This window comes from Rhincodon typus, chromosome 11, assembly GCF_021869965.1.
Source record: "Rhincodon typus isolate 14 chromosome 11, sRhiTyp1.1, whole genome shotgun sequence".
NCBI classification, from domain to species: Eukaryota; Metazoa; Chordata; class Chondrichthyes; order Orectolobiformes; family Rhincodontidae; genus Rhincodon; species Rhincodon typus.
Window position 1 is genome coordinate 56207922 of NC_063342.1, and position 23161 is coordinate 56231082.

At 39.0% G+C, this 23161-nt stretch overlaps 1 protein-coding gene across 1 annotated transcript in view; it reads right to left on the reverse strand.

Moving 5' to 3' along the window:
* Positions 1–10274: 10274 nt before the first annotated feature.
* The window catches only part of LOC109911771 (superoxide dismutase [Cu-Zn]-like), a 39912-nt gene continuing 27025 nt past the window's right edge, over positions 10275–23161 (reverse strand). The window contains exon 5 of the mRNA XM_048602938.1: positions 10275–10391. Within this exon, the coding sequence (XP_048458895.1) occupies positions 10275–10391 (117 nt within the window). The remainder of the gene's footprint in view (positions 10392–23161) is intronic.

A 23161-nucleotide genomic window follows, 5' to 3' on the forward strand; every position in this document is an offset into this window, starting at 1 on the left:
ATTGAGACAACTTCTGGGGTAGGTGTGACCTATACAAGCTGGATGGATGCACTCGACCGGAATGGGTCCAGTATTCTTGCTGGGAGTTTTAAGCTGATATGGCAGGAGGAAGAGGCAGAGTAGATTTGAAGGCAGGAGCAAGGTTCAGTCAGAGGTAAAAGGAATGCTAGAATGCTGGGGCATTGCATTTATTCAAGAAACCATGAGGGAGTACATCCTTGAAAACTCTTTAAATGAGACCATCTTGGTATAACTTGGAAATAAAAAGACCAGTACCTTACTGGGATTTATACTGTAGGTCTCCCAACATTTGAAAGAATTAGAGGAGCAGATGTGTAAGCAAATCAGAGAAAGGTGTGAGACAAACAAAGTGATAGTTGTACGGGACTTCAACTTTGCTAATATTAACTGGGATTGCCTTAGTGTAAAAGGATGAGATGGGGTGGAATTTGTCCCAATATGTAGATAATTGTGCTGGACCTAATCCTAGGGAATGAAGTTGGTCAAGTGATTGAAGTTACAGTGGACTAGCATGTTTGGGATAGTGATTATAATATGTTTCAAAGTTATTATGAAAAGGGCAGAAGTTAGTGCAGAAATGTCTAAATTGGGGAAGGCCAATTTCAACATCGTTTGACAGGATCTGGCAAACATAGACTGGGCACAGCTACTTGCAGGTAAGTCTACATTTGGAAAGTTGGAGTCTTTTGAAAGTGGTATACTGAGAATTTAGGACCAATAGCAGCATTTTAAACAATCATCTAGATGCTGCTTTAAGGTTTCTAGAATACTTGTTTCTACAGTTTCTCTTAAAGCTGAGGGCAGCAAGTCCAAGGAATCCTGGATGTCAAGAGTTTTATAAAGAATAAGAAGGAAGCATGTGTTCGGAATAGCGCATTAAAAACAGGGGAGGCCCTTCAAAAGTTTGGACAGAGCATGAGTTTGCTTAAGGAGGAAATTAGGAAAACAGTGTCGTGCAGTTGATATGGTTTATGTGGCTTCAATAAGGCCTTTGGACACATCGGAGACTGGTCCAAAGGTAGAGCCCATGGCATCTGAGGCAAGTCGAAAACTTAATCCAAAATTGTTTTACAATTAGGAGGCAAAATTAATGTGAAGAGTTGTTTTTGAAAATTGGAAGCCTGAGCCCAGCAGTATATCACAGGGTGAAGAAGGAACAAAGGATGCTTGCCTTCATTTGCCAGCGCATAAAATATAAGAGCGAGTCTTGTTACAACTTTATAAGATATTGGTTGGGCCACATGGAATACTATGTGCAGTTCTGTTTGCCACACTATTGGAAGGATGTGATTGCACTGGAGAGATTGCAGCGGAGATTCACTGTGATGTTGCCTGACAAGAAAACTCTTAAGAGGAGAGACTGGATAGGCTAGGTTTGTTTTTTTTAGAGCAGAGGAGACTGAGGGAATCTGGTTAGAGGTGTAATAACTTATGAGGAGCATAGAATAGATCGTGAGAATCTTTTCCCCATGGCAGATGAATTGAAGACCGGAGAGCAAAAGTTTAGAGTTAGGAGTACATGGTTTAGAGATCAGGAGATGAGTTTCCTTCATGCAGTAAGTGGTAAAAATGTGGAACATAATGCCTGAGAAACTGTAGAAACAAGTATTCTAGCAACCTTAAAGCAGCATCTAGATGATTGTTTAAAATGCTGCAGTATAGTAGGCTATGGAACAAGTGCAGGTAAATGGGATTTGCATAGTTTGGTGTTTTCTGGCATAGATTTGGTGGACTGAAAGGCCTGTTTCTGTCCTCTGTGAGACTGATCAGACCAGTATTTTCTGTTGTAAAGGATATTAATGAAGTTAATCAATTTTTAACAATTCAACAACTTTATGATTACTGAACTAATTTGTAAACTGCCACAACCTTGGGCAACTGTCTTTGTGGAGTTTGCACATTCTCCCTATGTCTGCGTGGGTTTCCTCCGGGTGCTTTGGTTTCCTCCCATAGTCCAAAGATGTGCAGGCTAGGTGGATTGGCCATGCTAAATTGCCCATGGTGTTCAGGGGTGTGTAGATTAGGTGGGTTATGAGGAATGGGTCTGGGTGGGATGCTCTGAGGGGCAATGCGGACTTGTTGGGCTGAAAGGCCTGTTTCCACACTGTAGGGATTCTATGTTAATGAGCTTAGATCTGCTTCATGGATTATTAGTCCAGTAATACGACAGCTAACCAGCATACCCTAAAAAAGAAATGGTAAAAGTTGTTGTACAAGTTCTCATCTCATTGTCATCAAATCAGGCCTTCTGTATTTTGGGTGTTATATCCATTTTGCATCTACAAGATGAGAGCATTTTTGGTACGCTGTTCATTTTCTATAAACTAATGCTTTGTTCCTTATTTGCTGTGTTTATATCCCAAGCAAGTTGATCACTCCTCACACTAAGATTACTGTTTCTGCTTTAAAAATTATAGAAATTACTTAATTATCCTCATTTTGAAAGCTCTGTGTACATCCATGATTGTCAGTACAGTTTCACACAACATGAAATTATGTAACCATGCACTCAGGCTTGAGCACATGTATTTTTTTATAGCTCTTGACATGTTAAAGTCACTGAATAGACACAAACAGTTATAGATATTATCCTTTTACTAAAGCTGCGTCTGTGGACTCAAACTGAAGATTTATCCACTAAACACCAGTATACTTCTCTTCCCACAAAGCACCCATTTTTAATTGGTTTGACACCTTAAGCTAATATCATATTAAAATAAATTTTAACTGTTGCAGTTATACTGTTATAGAATGCCAGCTGATTCTGATTTATTTTTAAAAAGTGTTTATGGAAATTTTTTTGTCTTCATGACAGTAATTGTATAAGACTGTTTTATGGGCTTCAATCTTGTGGGCAAACATTTTAGGATTTTTATCTTAAACACTTTACTAGAAGTACAACTTGAATACCTAATTCAAAATTTAGTCAAAGTTCTTAGTCTCCATTTTGGCAGGGTGCATGCTTAGAATTTTGTCCGCTCCCATTCCTGGATTTAAATAGGTCTTATCCCATTGATGTGCAAGCACAACTCTTGTGGGTGTAAAAAGAATAAACTGGATTGGGAGATGGGAACAAAGATTGGGATTGAATGATCCTCTCACAAAAAACTTCAAAAACCTAATCCTATTTAGAATTTGAAATGGAACATAGCCACATCTTCTAATCATATTTTATAACTCAGCCATTTTTTGCTGAAGAGCTTTATCCAGTATACAGCTATGAAAGTGTTATGTTTTTCCGTATCACATCCTCAACCAGGAGAATCTGGCTGTTTGTTTCCACATACGTAACATTCCATGACTTTGCCCCTATCTGAGCTTAACTACTGTAACGAACTTAATACTGCTAGACTTGACTACTCTCGCATAGCTCTTGACCTCCCATATTCTGTCTTCTGTAAACTTGAGATATTCACATATGCTTGAGTTAAATTACATTGTGTCATTCATCTACTGCATCATCACAAATAACTGAGAACAGTTAGATAACCATGTGTTCTAGTACAGTAGAAAAAATGGGATGCATCTCTGAAATTGAACTAAAAGCATTGAATGCCAAGAGACGGTTATTAAATAACGTTTGTGTTGTTTGGATGTTGCTAGTTTGAACCTGGGGATTTTCTAGGAATTGCATCATGTGGGTGTGGACTGCTTCAGTAAATGATGAGTTGTTAAAGGATCAGAACTATCGGCAGCTGTTACAGCATGTACTTGCTGTGACATACATCGGCTCCCAATTGACACCTTGACTTTAAAATTCTTACCTGTTTACAAATCCTTCTTTGCCTGATTTGTAATTGTCTTTAGTACCATAACCTTCTAAATTCCTTGAAGGCCTCTAATTGGGAGTGCAGAAAAGGCTAAAATTATTATCGTTTCACCATTGGTGGCTATAGCCTTAATTGCCTAGGCACCTACTTCACCTTCAGGAATTCCTGTCCTGTATTTCTCTGCTTCTTCACTTTCATTTCTTTCAAAAACCTCCCTCATCATACAACAGTTTAGTCATCTGATCTCTTTGTGGCTTTGTGTCATTCTTGTTTTTATAATGCTCCTTTAAAGTGTCTTGGGACTTAATATTATCTTGGAGGCGTTATATACCTATTGCAGCTTGAGATAGGATTATGTACAATTTGATTACTCAGCATCTTTTGTGTTTCTGACTTCATTCCTCCTCACTACCCTGGCACATGCTGACGTGATTTGCTGCTGTGAAAAAACTCTCGGATAAGGAAAAATCCCAAAAGAGCTGTGGATGTTGGAAAATCTCAGCAGGTCTGGTGTAGAGAAATCAGAGTTAATGCTTTGGATCCAATGATGCTTCTTCAGAACTTCTAACAAAAACGTTAATTGATTTCTCTCCATAGCTGCTACCAGACTTGCTGAGATTTTCCAGCAATTTCTGTTTTTGTCTTGGATTAGGAAATTTGGTGACTTCTAGGATTAACTGTTTTGCGCTTAGTGAATGGTGGAATATATGAGAATGTCTTGAATTATTTTTGGATGGAAATTTGTTGCTTTGGATTTTTATAAATGAAACACTGTATTGAACTTGTGAAATTGCATAACTTTGGAAAATTGTCTCTCTCATGATTAAATATATATTAACTCCACTTAAGTTAAGCTTGACCAGATCCAGGTTATCTGTATTTCTGTCTTGGCTCAGTTCATAGCTTGTGGGTTGATTTGAGTTTGTAGTTTTCTCAACTTGAAGGTTGTAGGTTCAAGTCACACTGTAAGACCTGAGCACTGCAATGAAGGCTTGCACTGCCACTGAGGAAGTAGTCGAGTGTTGCACAATTAGAGGTGCTATGTTATGGTTGATGCATTAAATGGAAGCACACCCTGCCCTCTGAGGTAGAGGTTGAGACATTTTGAACAGTTGTGTTTGTGTCATGCAAAAATTAACTGCTAGATCTCCTACATTACAGCTGTGGTACTTAAGTGCTGCATTGGCTTTGGGATGACTTTTGGTCATGAAAAGTATTATCTAAATGATTTTTTTTTATGTGGAACCTTTTGTTTTATATCCATTTGCTACAGATTCCATCGCATACGGATGTCGTTAATGACTAGCAGTATCAAATCACGATCCAAACTTTTAAAATGACTGCAAAAATGCGAAAACCAAGTAGGGCACAATTTGTTTTCTCGTAGTCCAGTGGGAACTTAAAACAAGCGCAAGGTTGACAAGAATAATGGTCTCAAATAATTTTCTTAAGTCACCTGCCCACTTTATAATTCTTTGAGAAATATTGTGTCAATCATGGAGAATTATTATGACAAATCATCTGTTTCAGAGCAGTAACATAGCCACATACTAGAGATGTACACCTTTTAAATGTCAGAAGTCACATGACACCAAGTTATTGTCCAACAGGTTTATTTGAAATGACAAGCTTTTGAAGCACTGCTCCTTTGTCAGGTGAAAGCTTAAATGGTTTGCTTTGTGGTACTACAAAACCTTTGCAGATGAGTCCAAAAGTTTCAGCAGGAAGGACTGCAGGGTCCTGGAAGTTCCCCAGAGTTAACAAGTTATTGGTTCACACTTAAATTAACAATTCAGTGCAGTTCTTTGAGTGTTGTAGTTGCTCTCTACAATGAGCTGTTCAGTTAAGACTTGCGTGTACTTTCAAATGTATGTTGTCAAAAAACAAAGAAATTCTGGCATTCATCCTTAGATCTTGTAGTTTCTAATCAACCTGTTTCTAAACACCTCTGGAGCAGGTGGGACTTATAACCAGGCCTTCTAATTCAAAGATGGGGTCACTATCACAACACCACAAGAGCCTTTTACATATGTCCTCAAAATGGATGCACAAATTGTTTTGTAGGAAATGTGGCAGCCAATGAGCGATGACTTCAAAAAAATTTGTTATCCATGGGATATTTTGAGGTTATTAGCATGGAGAAACTTGGATCTGGTAGCATCTTTGGAGGAAAAAATGTTGACCCTGCATCAGAATTGAAAGCAATTGGAAATGGTATTTAAGCAGATTATTGAGGGAAGGGATAAAGGGGGAGGCGAATGTTGAATAGATGGAGACTGTAGTGGTGAGGGTGGGGGGGGGGGGGGGGGGGGGGGAAAAAGAGGAGAAGGGGGGGGGGGGGGGAAAGGGGGGGGGCGTTGGGAGGAAAAAGCAGATAATGGGATTGCTGCTGAAAATCTGGGTGTGATAAATTTGGGTGCCAACAGTAAGTGTGAATGGTTGAAAAATGGGTTGCTTCTACTGGGAAGGACCCATGCAGAACAGGACATGGGGTATCTAGTTAATGAACAAGGAGGAAGGCTCTAAAATGGTTGAATTCTATGTTGAGCCCTGAAGGCTCAAAGTCCCCAAGCAGATTAAGTGGTGTTCTTCCAACTTTCATTGAGCTTCACTGGAGCACTGAGGTAGAAATGCTGGCACAAACACACTGGTGTATTGAAGTGGCAAGCAACTGGAAACTTTGATCACTTTTACAGGTGGAGCGGAGGTGCACAGGGTCACCGAGTCTGCGTTTTGTCACACCTATTAGCACCATTCAGCACATTTACTGCACTCCTTTGGCTGCTTCCTGTTTCTCTCAGTACTGTCTCCATCTGTTCTACTCATTTTTCTTTCCCCTCCCTTCTCACCACCATTTCCCACATGCTTTCAATTCTGATGAACTGGACTTCAAACATTTAACTGTTTTTCTCTCCACAAATGCTGCCATGACTGCTGCATTTCTCCAGCATTTAAAAATATTAAATGATAACCTTGCCTCCTCCTCCTTCTGAGGATGAGTGCCAAAGTCACTAAAAAAGTTCAACTTTTCAAGACTAAGCTGCCTACTTGACTGGTATCCCATCCACCATGTTTGCTTTCTACCACTACGTATGTACCATCCACACACTGTACTGCAACAACTCATCAATGCTCTTTCAACATCACCTTCCAAATCCAGAGTCTCTACTGCATAGAAGGGGAAAGGCAGCAAGTGTGTGGGAACATAATCACTTGGAAGATCCCTGACAAGTAGATTTGCCAAAATCATTTCCTTGGTATTGGTAAAATTGTAGCAGTAATGCACACCAAACCATTGCCAGGATTATGACACATTTGATGGAAACCTATTGAAGAAAAGGGAAAAGACCCAGATGTCTGATATCCAAAAAGGTTTAATGCACTACGTTAATCATTGCCTTATTTGGGGATAAAATGTAAATTTATAAAAAAGCAAGCTATTGACGCATTAAATCATGAAACAAGCTTTCAAGAAAACAATAAAGCATAGTGAAATCTATGATCTTCACCACCTCGGGTTTTCAGCTAAAGTAGAGATATCAAAATTAATTGTTTCAAAAGAAAGGAACATAATTTCTTCATGCCAAATCTCATGTTTAAACCTTGCAGTTTACTTGTGCCTAAAAACTCCAGCCAAGCAAATCCAAATATGCAGACTGTAGGACTACATTAATGTGTCCATTAGCAATTAATCCCAGCATATTTCAAAGTAGATTTCACATAGATCACAGGGGTGGGGCCTGAAGCATGATAAACTTGAATAGTAATATGCTTTTGTAATATTATCTATTGAAATTGCTGACTAGCGACTGCTTTCAATAATGAATTTTTTAACCATTACCACTTATAAAATTAAACATCTTTCATATTCATCTATAATAGTAAATGTTGCTTGAAACAAAGTTGTGGGTTAGTTATACTAAAGGGTGAAGCTCAAAATTGTCAGACTCTTTAATACACTATTGCCAAAGTGCTACACTATCAACAATGCTTTCTCTTGGAGGAGATATCAAGTCCTGTCTTTTACATAAACAAAGGAATCCACAGCACTATTTTGAAGATGAGCATTTTAATCAGTATTACTGAACTTTTGTGAGTTATCCCAATGGTATTTGTACAGCCTTACTGTGTGTATGCCACATTTCTTGTATTACAACAGGAACTGCACATCAGTGGGACGTTAGTGGCTTAACACTTTAATTCAGGATGTAGCAATGTAAAGCTCCTTACATCCCTGCTATTCACTAACCAAGAAAATAAAAACAAAACAATTTTATCCATCAATCTGTACTAAGGTAGACAGTCATTATTGACTCAATTTTAAACAGACTGAATACACCTTTTTTTGCAACAATATAAAAGCTTAAGAAAGTTGAAGTCCCACCTGCCCCAAAGGTGGTGACAACATTTCTGTACAGGTCAATTAGAAAATATCTAGAAGCTTTAGAAAAATTGAGAACAAAATATAAGAACAATAAAATTAATTGTTTCAAAAGAAAATCAGCAACTCTTTGATTAAACAACAGTGCATTGATCAGATGAAATGCAATCTGCAGTTTAACGCTCAAATTCTTTTGATCCCCATCTTAACTGAAAAGAGAAACTAAAGCTGAATTCCTGACGTCACAACTCTAAAGGATTTGCCCTAGTCTAGTTTTGGTTCTTTAGGTGGAAAATGGGGTGTTGCAAGGGATCAGCTGTGTAAATACTGCACAGGGAGCCACAGGCTGAAAAGGTTATCACATTCCATTTTCCTTAATTACTTGCTGTATTTGCATGTTAACTTTCTGTGACGTGTACATGGATGTCCAGGTCTGTATGTATGCAGTATTCTGAAATGCTCTCCATTTCAAAACTTTATTTTGTTCTTCACACTGCAGTGCCCAACCTTACTTCTCGTATTCTACTTGACATCCATTTCTTTGCAGACACTTTGTTTCCTCCTTGTAACTTGCTTTCCTATCTACTTTTATCATAAGCAAAATTGGATGAGGAAAGGAACAGTTTCATTCATCCTTTTCTACCTCCAGAATTTCTCAAAACTCTTAATTCCAAAAGTAATTTGTTGCCTGTTGCCTCTCATTCTATGGACATCTGCAGCAGCTTTTCTTTTACAAAATCTTATGAATAGTAATGAAAGAAATAAAATTGAATTGTAATAGGTGACAATATTCCACAAGTCCTACCTTTGTCAATGATGAGCTCTAAATGTAAATCAAACTACCTCAGGAAATTCCTGCGTAATTTTCAACAGAGATTACACTTTTTCAGGTCCCGATTCCCATTCTACCAAGTTGTCAACTAGCCAGATTCTCCCCAAATTCAACAGTTATGCATCATATGGACCAGAATGTGAAGTAATTGTGTACAGCTTTGTTGATTCACAATTTATGACAAAGCCAGGAGGAAGGTGGTCAAACTGACACCATTCATCAAAACTAAAAAGTATTTTTTTTTAATGTTCACTTCACTGCCCAGTAAAAGGTTTGGAAATGCATCAAAGCGTGCGGAGAAAGCTATTAATTTGAGAAATGAAGAAATGTTACAATCACACATCTAACTTACTGTCATGGGGTTTGAACTGTACTGATGAGCATTTATTTTGGCTGATACGGGGGAAATAACAGGCACTGTTGAACTTTCACATTGAAAATTGTCTACATTTTTAAATACACTACAATTGAATGCTTGGTAAACACTGTAATATTAGTTTAAGAAATGAAAGTGAATTGTACATGGCTTTTCCAAATAGATTTAATCGGGATTGTCACTACGAGGACCTCCTTTTCTTAAAAAAAATTAAACCATATTGACTTCCTTTTATTGTCCAGTGAATCCTCAGGATATTGAGCTACTGGCTTGGAAGTCACTTATTCTGACAGTATAAAGTATTTAAATTACTCATTGACACCATTATTGATCTAGGTCACTTCAGTTTTAGAACTATATCAATTCCGATCTCTTGCACTGCTAGACTCTAACTCATCCGAGTCATTCTTTGATATCAATATTCAACGTTTAAAGAAAGAAGATAAAAACTGCTCGAAAGAATGAAAATGATGTTCAGTGTCAGCCCCAGTTTTAAAAATAACACCTGGCCTTTTAAAACAGGCCCTGATGATTAAGTAAAAACCAAAAGAACTGCAGGTGCTGTAAATCAGGAACAAAAACAGAAGTTGCTGGAAAAGCTCAGCAGGTCTGGCAGCATCTGTGAAGAAAAAAAAAGTTAACATTTCGGTCACCGGGCCCGAAACTTTAACTCTGATTTTTTTCTTCACAGGTGCTACCAGACCTGCTGAGCTTTTCCAGCAACTCCTGACGATTAAATTCCTGACATACAGTGTATAAGTGTGTGCATATTGTTCAAAACAATGCAAAATTAACTATGCAATTTTGAATCAATTGCTGATCTATAACAAGGACTACAGACTTAGGTCTATGAAATCAGTACAGTGTCTCTAATCACAATTTTTTGCAACATATTTACTTGGGGTCCTCATCTATTCCAATTATACCCCAGGCTACGCCTGCTCCATGGTTTCCTGATTCAAGACTCTCCTTGTTACCACCTTTGCCCAGATCATCTTCCTTTTCATTAACCTTAAAAGGGAAAAATACATCACAATCAGTTTATCACATTAGTAAAAGCAGAAGATTTAAAAGTTCAAGTAAGCTGTTTTGCAAGATATTAATTGCATTCACATGAAGTGTTTTAGAAAGTACAATTTTGGTCACAACAAATTAATCTGAAGTATGTTTAAGTGCAAGAAAAAGGGAGTACAGTTCTAATTGTTTAAATGAGGAACGCAAATTTAGGCGAATTTAAAATGAGGGTATATTAAGTTATAGATTTTAAATGCAAACTACATTACATTTTATGACAATGGATAAGTACTTGTTATATCTTTTTAAAAAAAAATCTAATTTCCACGTCAAAGTTCTAAATGATTTTTATCAACTGGATTAAAAAATAAATCGCAAGAGGTACACTTAGAAACTTTGAAAGTAAGATGGAGTGAAATCTTATAGGGGCCTGAACGATAATGGGTTATGGTAGAATTGTACTGAGAAGTCTGACGAGACCTAGCTTGATGTTGGGAGCAACTTGCTGCATCTGCATTTTGCTAAGTAGTGATAAGTTGCCAATTAAGGGGAATTATTGCTCATTAAAATGCCACAACTCACCTCAAATATTCTATTTCCTATCATACCAAATGGGCCAAATAAATAAGAAGTCAAGCACTACCACCATGAAAGTTAGAGTAACATCAGTCCAAAACGATCTCCACGTTGGATGCTCAGCACCAACGCCTCAGGGCACGTTCCACAAGCACCAGTCCTATGCACCTTATGTCCACAAGCATTCGCCTATGACAAATGGCAGCCTCTGCACCTTGGGTGAAACCAGCAACTATCATTGCATTGTTGCTTCGAGGGCACTGCAGTTAGGGACAAGTGCCACCTCATGGCTTGAACCAGACAGCATATCCAACCTGATTGCTTTCCGTCAGAGTGCTCACTTACTTCGACCTACCTGGATGCTCACAGCATCCTTATCTTGTCCCTTCAGCCAGTACGTAGAATTCAGTACCACTGTATTGTCTTGCTAATTAGTGCAGTAACAAAAACAGAAAGCTTGTTGTGGGTATCAGCTGTCCTCAGGGAAGTCAAGGGAGACAACTTTCAGTTGGGTCCCAGCACAGTAAATCAAGGGAATCCACTGGTACTGGTCCAGCAGTTTGAACACAGCCAGTCAGTTGCTTGGGGTAGTTAGATGTTCTCCACTTAAGGGATGAAGAGCCAAATGTCAGGCAGCCCACCATCTGTTTTCACCCTTGCTGCCCTATTGGTCTCACATGAGAGAGAAGCAGATATTAAGGGAAATGAAAGAATAGGCTAAGAGCAGCACAGCTGTTAATCTTAGGCCTGAAAGGTGACAAAGTGAGCAGACAGCATGGAGAACATACGGTGTTAGTGGTGTCAGAGGATTCAGGTGGGTAAGAGCACAAGGGAAGACTGCAAGCAATTGTGAGCATAGTAGGAGGTGGATACAGTAGTGCAAGGTATCAGAGAGAAGATGGCAGCACTTACAATGAGATTAGAGAGGTCACTGGTCTTCTTCCTACATTGTTGTGCATTCCTCCATATAGCTTAGACTGCACTGGAGCCAAGTCATAACTTTGGATCAGGCTCACAAGGTTTAGTGTCATGGACACCACTGCAGGTCCTGGGGGTAAGAGGGCACTTTCCCCCATCCAGCAGGATCTCCTGGTCACTGCCAGAAAAGTGGGCTGCCATATTTCCCTTTCTACTCCGTGCAATGTAGTGTTTGTCAGTTACAAACCAGCATTTTAAAGATGGCACTGCGCCAGGGATGCTGGTCAATTCTGGGATATCCTGGAACTGACAAGTTGTTCATGGGACAGCGAATCCGAAGATGGGACTGGAATTGTACAAGATAGTGGCATCATGGGGGTGGGTTAGATAATTAACAAGGTATGGTAAAGATTGATAAGATATAGTGACAAAATTAGCTAGACCTCACGGTCAAAAACATCCAAAAAATTCAATGCAACTAGCACTTAAACAAATGTATAATTTTACCCATGATCTTTCCTTATCTCTGCTGGCCATCTTATTTTAAGGTTTTGCCCACAGAATGAACCAAGAGTGATTAAACCTAGTAGCAGCACTGAAAAATAGCCTGTCAAATTTCAATGCGCACAGATTAATTGACTAGTAACGATATTTCTAGAACAAAATCAAGTTGTGTGTAGCAAACTGAGATAGATAAAATGCAATATGTTCAATATTTTAAAAGATCTTTTTACGTAAGTATTAATCTTTTCTTTCCAATTATCCAAGAAAGCTACAGCTCCAAAGACTTGTGAGATTATTAAAATTGCTGAAACAGTGGGAAAAGGTGATTACTTTCTGAAAATTTAACTACAGTGGATGACATGAAGAAGGTTAGTTATGCAACAAAGCTACCACAAACTTAAATTTCACATATAATGTGAATATATCCTAGCTACATAAAACACTAGAGGTAAGAAAAGATAATGGCACTGATGACAGACAAATCCCGAGGATATGATGATTTTCACTGAGATCTAGGGTATTAGACGAGAAAATTGCACGTGATTTTGCCATTGTCTTCCAAATCTCAAACTATCGCTTTGGACTGGAAAATTACAAGTGCCATTAAGAAAGATAACAAAGAAAGGAACCAAGCCATACAGTCCTGTTTCTTTAATGTCTATTAAAGGAAATTATTGGAATCTAATTAGGAACACAGGGTGCACTTAAAGCTGACTTGATCAGAAAGGCAATATGGATTTGTCACATCTAACAAAGCTATCTTTTTTTGAGGAAGTCCGAGAGATTACAGCATGGAAACAGTCCAACTCGTCATGCCGACCTGGTTTCCCAAACTAAACTAGAGCCACTTCCCTGCTTTTGGCCCACATCCCTCCAAACTTTTCCAATTCATGTACCTGTCCAAATGTATCCGCATCCACCACTTCATCTGGCAGTTCATTCCACATATGAACCACCCTCTGTATGAATAAGTTGTCTGAAGACTTCTTTTAAACTTTTCTCCTCTCACCTTAAAAATATGCCACCTAGTTTTCAAATCGCCCACCCTTGGGAAAATACCTTTGCTATTCACCTTAACTATGTCCCTCATGATTTTTATAAACCTCTATAAGGTCACCCCTCAACCTCCCAGACTCCAGTGAAAAAAGTCCCAGCCTATCTTTATAACTCAAAGTCTCCAATCCCAGCAACATCCTGGTAAATTTTTTTTCTGAACCCTCTCCTATTTAATAATATCCTTCCAGTAGCAAGGCAACCCGAATTGTACACAGTACTTCAAACATGGCCTCACCAATGTCCATTATAACCTCAACATGATGTCCCAACTCCTATACTCAATGGTCTGAGCATTGAAGGCAGGCATGCTAAATGCCTTCTTAACCACCCTGACCACCTGTGATACAACTTTCAAAGAACTATGTACATGAACCATTAGGTCTCTCTGTTTGACAACACTATCCAGGGTCCTACCATTAACTGTACAATTCCTGCCTTTGTTTGTTTTACCAAAATGCAATCCCTTGCATTTATCCAAACTAACCAGAAGCGCAGAAATCAGAATGCCTGTGGAAATTATTACTGTGTATGGATTCAACAAAAGCACACCATAAAAATGGTTACAGCACAGAGAAACCAATTAACCCACTTGGTCTGTTGGCTCACTGAAGCAGCAATTCAGTGCCATTACTTCATTTTTTTTCCCTTTAGCTTGCAGATTTACAAAACAAAATCAAATTTCCTCTAAAATGCCTTGATTGAACCATACTCTCGGTGCATCCTGCTTCATGAAGAAAAGACTTGCCTTCTGTCACTTTTGTTTCTTTTGTCTATTATTTTAAGTCTTTTGCCAATATTTTTGAATAACTCTATGTTCTGTTCTCCAAGGAAAAGAGTCACAACTTCTCTAATCCATACATGTATCTTAAGTTCCTCCTCTAGGGAACTATTCTATGATATTCTTTTCTGCACCATCTCTAATATCTTCACATCTTTCTTAAGTTGCAATGCCCAGAACTGCATTAAGTTCTTCAGCTGAGGTCAAACCAGTGCTTAGGGCAAGTTTAACAATAAATCCCTTGCTTTTCCTTCAAGACATTGAATCAGTCTGGGTAGAAGTAAGAAATAGCGAAGGAAAGAACCCCCTGATTGGAGTAATTTTTAGGTACCCAAACAGTGGTCCTGCAGTGTGGTACAGTATAAAGCAGGAAATACTGGGGGCTTGTAAGAAGATACAGCAGCAATGATCAATGATTTTAATACACATTTAGACTGGATTCATCAAATTGGCAAGGGTTGCCTTGAGGGAGAGTTCATTGAAAGTATTAGAGCGGTGTGTTGTAGAATCAATCTCTAAGAAACAATCAAACAGCAGGTTATTCTGGATTTGGTATTGTGTAATGATGAGATTAATTCATGATCTTATTGTAAAAGACTCTCTTAGGGAAGCATGACCATAGCATACTAGAATTTCAAATTTAGTCAGAGGGCAAGAAACTGGAGTCCCAAACTAATGTTCTGGAGTTGTATAGTAAGAGTACAGATCTGGCCCTAGTGGACAGGGCTGGAAGACACAAAGGTAGGAGAGTTGATGAGCAGTGGCATATATTTAAGGAGATACACAAATCCTCCAAATAAAATATATTCCAGAAAGGAAGGAAGATTCTCAGGGCGGAAACAAACATGCAAGGCTAAGCAAGAAAGTAAAAGATAATGTAAAGACAAAGACTAAGGCATATCATATTGCAAACGCGAGTGACAGGCTGGAAGATTGCTGGTCTTTAAAAATTTCCCAAACAGTTTCTAAAAATTCATAAAAAGAGCAAAGGTAAATTATGAAATAAAACTAATGCAAAACAAAAATGGATAATAAAAGCTTTTACAAGTATAAGAAAGGGAATAGAGTTGCAAAAGTGAACATTGGGCACTTTGTGGCTGAGACTGGGGAGTTAATCATGGGGAACACAGATGTCAGAATTACTGCATCAATATTTTGCCTCAGTTTTCATGGTGAAGGATGCTAATACCATCCCAATAGTAACAGGTAAGGCCGAGTTATAGAAATGGACAAACTTAGAGCAATCAGCATTACTACGGAAAAATCACTAGGGACTGAAGGCAGACAAGACTTGATGGCCTACATCCTAGGATCTTAAAGGTAGTGGCAACAGAAATTGTAGGCCAACTAGTTATAATATTCGAAAAGTTCCAGTTGATTGGAAAAATGCTAATACAACCCCCGATTTAAAATGAGAGGGAGGCAGAAAGTAGGAAGCTGCAGATCAGTTAGTTTAACATGTGCCATTAGGAAATTGTTAGAATCCATTATTAAGGAAGAAATAACAGGACGTTTGGAAAGTCAAAATACAATCTATCAGAAGGTCAGCATAGTTTCATGAAGGGTAAATCATGTTTGACTAATTTCCTAGAGTTCTTCAAAGATATGACAAGCAAGTTGGATGATGGGGATCTGAAACAAAAACTGAGAAAAGTTCTGAAGAAGGGTGACTGGACTTGAAATGTTAGCTCTGATTTCTCTCCACAAATGTTGCCAGACCTGCTGAGTTTCTCTAGCAATTTCTGTTTCTCCTTCAGATTTCCAGCACCTGCAGTTCTGTATTATATTTTGGAAAATAGGGATCCTGTATATGTAGTATATGTGAACTTCCAGAATGCATTTGATAAGATGTTGCACCAAAAGGTTAATATACAAGGTGAAGTCGCATCAGGGGTCATTTATTAGCTTGGATAAAGGGTTGCCTCGCAATTAGAATGCAGAGAGTCTGGTTAAATGGGTCTTTTTCTGGTTAGAAAGATGTTACTATTGGGTGCCACAAGGTTCAGTCCTCGGGCCCCAACTACTTCATTGGACACAGGATATAAATTACTAGAGCCAAAATTTGCAGACGATACTAAAATAGGTGGTAAAGTAAGTTGCAATGAAGAAATAAGAAATTTACAAGCAAATATGGATAGGTTAGGTGAATTTGGCAAAATTTGACAAATGAAGTTTAATCTAGATAAGCGTGAGGCTTTCCACTTTGGTCAGAGGAATAGAAAGAACTTATACAATATGGAGAGAAACTTCTATGCAGAGGGATCTGGGTATCCTCATGCATGAATCACAAAAAAAAATCTAGTGTGCAGGTACAGTGGATAAGAAGGTTGGCAAATAGATTTTTGGCATTTATTGTTAAAGAATATTAAAGTACGGAAGTGTTGCTGCAAACTATCCAAGGCATTGTGAGATCATACCTGGAGTAGCATGTACAATTTCAGTCCCATTACTTGAGGGATCTAGTTGTATTTCAGCAATTCAGAGGAGGTTCATGAGATTGATTCCAGAGATGAAGACTGTCTTATGAAGAGAGATTGAGCCAGTTTAGACTTATACTCTCTGGAGTTAAGAATGAGGGGAGATCTTATTGACGTATATAAAATGCTAAGGGGGATTGACAAAGTAGATGTAAAAAGAATGTTTCCTCATGTGAGGCAATCTAGATCAATAACTCCGTTTTAGGATAAGGGATAGTGGATTGAAAGCAGAGATGAGAAGAAATTACTTGTCTCAAAGGGTCATAAATCTGTGGAATTCACTTTCCCAGAGTGGTGGATGCAAGACATTGAGTACATTTTAAGGAGACAAATTTTTAAAGTAGTAATGGGTTGAAACGTATGGAGAGTGGCAGTAAAGCAGAGCTGAGGCCAGATCAGATCAGCCATCATCATATCAAATAGCGAAACTGGCTTAAGGGGCTGGACTGCCTACTCCTGCTCCTAGTTCTTATCATATGTAATTTACACCCCACTGATAAAGCCTAGGGTACTACTTCCATATAAAAGGTTGTTAGCTTATAGAATTGAAGGAAAATTATTTGCCTAGTTTGAAACTTTGTTAGGTATCACAGCATACAGAAATAGGGATAATCAATATGCACTCAAATTGGAGGGAAATGATATCTAACAATGTATTTGGAAATAAAATAAAAGTCACTATTTATTAATGACCAAGATGACACAATAAAATAAAAATGGAGGTTTGCCGATGACCCAAAGATTGGAGGTATCTCAGTAATGTATACAGGAGCATAAAATTAAAAGCAACCTTGATAGGTTAAGTGACTAATGGCTCAACACAAGTAAGTGCAAATCTGCTTGGTGGTGAATTTCCAGGTGGTTGTGGTGCTCTCATCCTTCATAGCAAGGCTGGACTGTCTGGCCAAGAGGCCAATTCTGAGTTTCTGCAAGCTCAAGTCCTGCCCCATTTCTATTACTTTCTCCCTTACCTTTGCACAAAACCTATCCATAAATGCATTCATGTTACCTATTTCAACCACACTATGGCAATGAATTGCACCATCATCATTCTGCATGTCTCTCATTTTTTAAATTTAATCTTTGTTATGCTCACAAACTATAAACTCTCAAACTGGGAGTTTTAATTTCAGAGTTAAAGCATGGTCTTAAATGGCATAATATCCATAATGGCCTGTGATGAGTTTTCTGGAGAAACCACCTGTCTATCAGCTTGTTCTGTATGCAAGCGAGTTCCATTGTGACAAATAGTGAATATGTTCACTCCAAAGTCATCTTCCTGGCCAAAGTACTCACTGCATAATTCACATCAAGTTTCTTTTCAATTTTGAATAAGGTCCAGTGAACTTGCTTTCAATGATTCCCCAGGTCAGGTAACAACATTAATATCTTGTCTCCATCAAAATATTTCAAGATTTGGCCTTTTTATCTGCTTTGTGTCATGCATGGTTGGTTATGAACCTTTTAAACACATTTTAGCCAAGTTACATTATCTGGTCAAATGGTCTCCAAATCGGAAGTTTGAGCTGCAGTTCACCAATTTCTCCTTAACTAATTTAAGTGGTCTTTTTTTATTCATTCATGGGGTGTCACTGGCTGGCTAGCATTTACTTCCTATCCCTAGTTGCCCTTGAGAAGGTGGTGGTGAGCTGCCTTCTTGAACCGCTACAGCCGATGTGCTATAGGTAGAATCACAATGCCCCTGGGGAGGAAATTCCAGGATTCTGACCCAGCGACAGTATATTAACAGAGATATATTTTGGAGGTTCAGAGTGAAAGTTTCTCTCTGCAACATCTGGGAGCAAAGCAATGCCTCCTTCTTTCCATTTCTTTTCCAATCCAGGGAGACAACGAGACAGAGATAGATACTAAATAAAAACCGAAAGAACTGCGGATGCTGTAAATCAGGAACAAAAACAGAAGTTACTGGAAAAGCTCAGCAGGTCTGACAGCATCTGTGAAGAAAAAATCAGAGTTGACATTTCGGGCCCGGTGACCTTTGAAGGGTCAGAGATAGATACTGTTCATTTGCAGCAATTAAAGGGAATGGACATGAATCCAGGGAAGGAGCATACTCTGGAGAGTTTGTTTCAGGTATGTCACTCTTAAATTTATTGTCATTATTTGTTATCTCAGCTTCACACATTTATTTCCCTGGCTAAAAGGGTTGCTTCTTTCCTCATTTTCACGATTATAGTATTTCTATCAGAGATGGTCAGGATTTGAGCAGCAGTAAATTAAAGAAATCATGCATTGTATCTATAGAATCCAATTATATATGCATCTATGTTTAGGGTGGGTGCCGGGATGAAGATTTTCAGGTGTGTGTGTCCTGGACAGCAAGTAGTAAGCAGATCAGAGATACCAGGAAGGGCAGATGCTGGAGTCGGAGATGACACAGTGTGTAGCTGGAGGAAACGTCAACTTTCCTGCTCCTCCGATGCTGCCTGGCCTGCAGTGTTCCTCCAGATCCACACTGTGTTGTCTCTGACTCTAGCATCTGCAGTAGTAAATTCCTTGGGAGTGTTGCTGAACAAAGAAACCTTGGACTGCAGGTTCATAGTTCCTTGAAAGTGGAGTTGCAGGTAGATAGGCCAGTGAAGAAGGCATTTGGTATACTTGCCTTTATTGGTCAGTGCATTGAGTAAAGGAGTTGGGAGGTCATGTTGTGACTGTACATTGGACATTGGTTAGGTCACTTTTGGAATAATGCATGCAATTCTGGTCTCCGTGTTCCAAGAACAATGTTGTGAAAGGATTACAAGGATGTTGCCAAGGTTGGAAGGTTTAGCTATCACGAAAATTTGAACAGGCTGGGGCTACTTCACTGGAGTGCCAGAGGCTGAGGAGTGACCTTATAGAGGTTTATAAAATCATGAGGAGCATGGATAGGGTAAATAGACAAAGTCTTTTCCCTGAGGTGGGGGAGTCCAAAACAAGAGGGCATAGGTTTATGGTGAGAGGGGAAAGGTTTAAAAGGGACCTAAGGTGCAACTTTTTCAACAGAATGTGGCACGTGTATGGAATGAACTGCCAGATGTAGTGGAGGCTTAAAAGGCATCTGAATGGGTACATGAATAAGAACGGTTTAGAGGGATATTGGCCAAATGCTGGCACATGGGACTAGATTTATTTAGGATACCTGGTCGGCATGGATAAGTTGGATCGGGAGGGTCTGTTTCTGTGCTGTATATCTGTATGTATGCACGCCTCTAAGTCAGAATGATGGGTGGCTTGGAGAGGAACTTGTAAGTGGTGGTATTCTCATGTATCATGCCCTAGATGGAAGTGGCTGTGGGTTTGGAAGATGTGGCATAAGGATATTTGGTGATTTTATGCAGTGCATCTTTAGACAGTACACACTGCTGCTACCAAGTATTAGTGGTGCAGAAAATGGATGCTGTGGATGTGATGCCAATTAAGTGGGCTGCTTTGTCCTGGATGGTGTCAAGCTTCTTGAGTGTTGTTGGATCTGCACTCCTTCAAGCAGGTGGGGACAATTCCATTGCTTTGAGCTTCAAAAACTTTGAACTAACATTTTCACCACCACGTTTGCAGTAATTTTCCCTAAAAGTTCTGCTTCAGGAAATCTGACGTCCCTTTAGATGGTGGATGGACTTTGGTGAGTCAAGAGGTGCGTTACTCACTGTAGTATTCCTAGCTTCTGACCTGCTCTTGTAGCCATTATATTTACATGGCAAATCCAGTTGAACTCCTCGTCAATACTCATCCCCAGGATGTTGATAGTGGGAGACATAGTAATGGTAACACCATTGACTATCAAGGGGGTGGGGATTAGATTATCTCTTATCGGTAAATGTCATTGCCTGACATTTGTGTGGTACAAATGTTACTTTGCTGCTTTTCACCCAAGCCTGGATATTACCTAGATCTTGTTGGACATGAACTGCTTCAGTATCTGAGGAGGCATAGATGTTGCTGAACATTGTTCAATCATCAGTAAACATCCCCACTTCTGACCATTTGATGAAGGGAAGCTGAAGATGGTTTGGCCTAGGACACTATGCTAAGAAACTCCTGCAGAGATGTCCTGGAGCTGAGGTGACTGACTTCCAATAACCACAACAATTTTCAGGTGTGCCCAGCATGACCAGGGGAGAGTATGCCCCTTGATTCCATTTTTGCTAGGACTCCTTGGTGTCACATTCACTGAAATGTGGCTTTGATATCAAGGGTGGTCACTCTCATCCCACCTCTGGAATTAAACTCTTTTATCCATGTTTGAATGAAGGCTGTAATGAGCTGGGGTCTCAGCTCAAGTCTAAATACTGGTTGAAAAGAAGCAAGTCCTGTGAATTCATTTGGCAAATAGTAACAAAAAAATCTCCTTTCCCTAAATCAATTAGGACATTTTTGGCAATAAGCTCTAATGATGAGCTTCAATGTTTGATGCTATCTTTCAAATACACCTTACAATTGTGGGTGATGAGCAGATGATGTAAAATGTTTTATTCTGAACTATTCATAATTTCTTTGAATATTTGTAACATATAGTTTGAATCTTGATCTGATTGAATATCTTTAAATAATCCATACCTGGTTTTAAAACAAAACTTTGAACTACATTTTCACTACCACTTTTGCAGTAATTTTCCCTAAAGGCTCTGCTTCAGGAAATCTGTGGAAACATTCATAATTATTCAAAAATGCTGGATTCCCTTCCTAGTTCTAGGCAGGGATCCTACATAAACTATTAAATTGTTTTTCAAAAACTGGAAACACAGTTATAGACGCAATTTTAATTGAGAGTTGGGTTTTCCCCATAACTAGACATGTAGGTATGTCTGGCAAAATTTAATGACATTGTTACATAGTCCTGACCAGTAAATATATTTTAACATTTAACCTGTATTTTGCTAATAGCCAAGTGATAAGCCATCAGAATTTTGACAGCCACCTGTAAAATGTCAGTATGATACTCAGATGGGACTGCTGTCTGATGAATCACTGTCCATTCCTTAACGGGGTTGTTGAGATGATCTCCACTTACTCATTAATACTTTGTTTTTCAAATAATAACACGCCAGTATTTTCTCTGTCCAACTTCCAAGTAGGGTGTTTAGTAAGAGTTAGCAAGAACTGCAGATGCTGGAGTCCAACACAACAGAGTGCAGCTGGAGAAACAAGCAGGCCAGGCAGCTTCAGAGCAGCAGGAAAGTTGACGTTTCGGGTCGGGACCCTTCTTCAGTAAGTCTTTTTCAATTGGTATCCATTTGTTGGATTACTATTAAAATATATGGGCTAAACATATCAGTCTCATTTTCTTTCCTCTCATTCGTTTTGGTGAAATTGCCAAATCAACTGCCTGTTTAATAGACTACTTTTCTTCCTGTTTAATTCTATAGGCCTGAGGTCTGGTCACAAGAAGTCTGGAAACAATCCAATAAGTTCCTCTTATAATAATTCAGTATCTACTGACTGTTCCACCATCTTTGGTGAAGCCAACATTCTAGAGCCTGCCAGGTTTTTCCCAAAAAAAGTCAATTTGTACTATAGGAATTTATTTCACTACTCCCATTACAATTTCTCCATTTACTAAGTCAATCCTTAATTCAATTCTGTATAATGAGAACGGTTTGCAAACATCAGGTGTACCTCCAATTAATATTTTACCTTCATTATCTTCTCTAGAAGGCAAACAGTATCATTAGCCAAGAGATAACAAGGTGTAAAGCTGGATGAACACAGCAGGCCGAGCAGGAAGGCTGACGTTTCAGGCCTCGACCCTTCTTCAGAAATGGTGTGTTCATCCAGCTCTACACCTTGTTATCTCAGATTCTCCAGCATCTGCAGTTCCTACTATCCCGCTCAGTACCATCAGCCAGTTCAGTGACTGACTTGCTCTAGTATCTCTCAATATCTGTACAGGTTTACTTCCTTGATTCAAAGTATTAGGAAATAATGCCCCTTTTGAGATTTGTTTTTTCAAAAAAACCCCTCAATCTCCAATGATCTGATTCTTCTTGTCAAACTTTACAAAAGAATTTTCATGACAGTCCTGAACCATCTCTACCTTCTTAGTACATCATAAAGAAACGTTCATAAAATCTCTACAATGCAGAGGCCCTTCAGCCTATCTGAAGAGCATCCCATCCAGATCTCCATATTTGCCATGGCTATCTCACCTAGCCTGCACATACCTGAACACTACAGGGAAATTTAGCATGGCTAATTCACCTAAACTGCAGATCTTTGGACTGTGGGAAGAAACCAGAGCACCCAGTGGAAACCTGTGCACACATGGGGAAAATGTGCAAACTCCATACAGAAAGTCACCCAAGGTTAGAATTGAACCTGGGTTCCTGGTACTATGAGGCAGCAATGCTAACCATCATGCTATAGATAACAAGGTGTAGAGCTGGATGAACACAGCAGGCCAAGCAGCATCAGAGGAGCAGGAAGGCTGACGTTTTGGGTCTAGGCCCGAAACGTCAGCC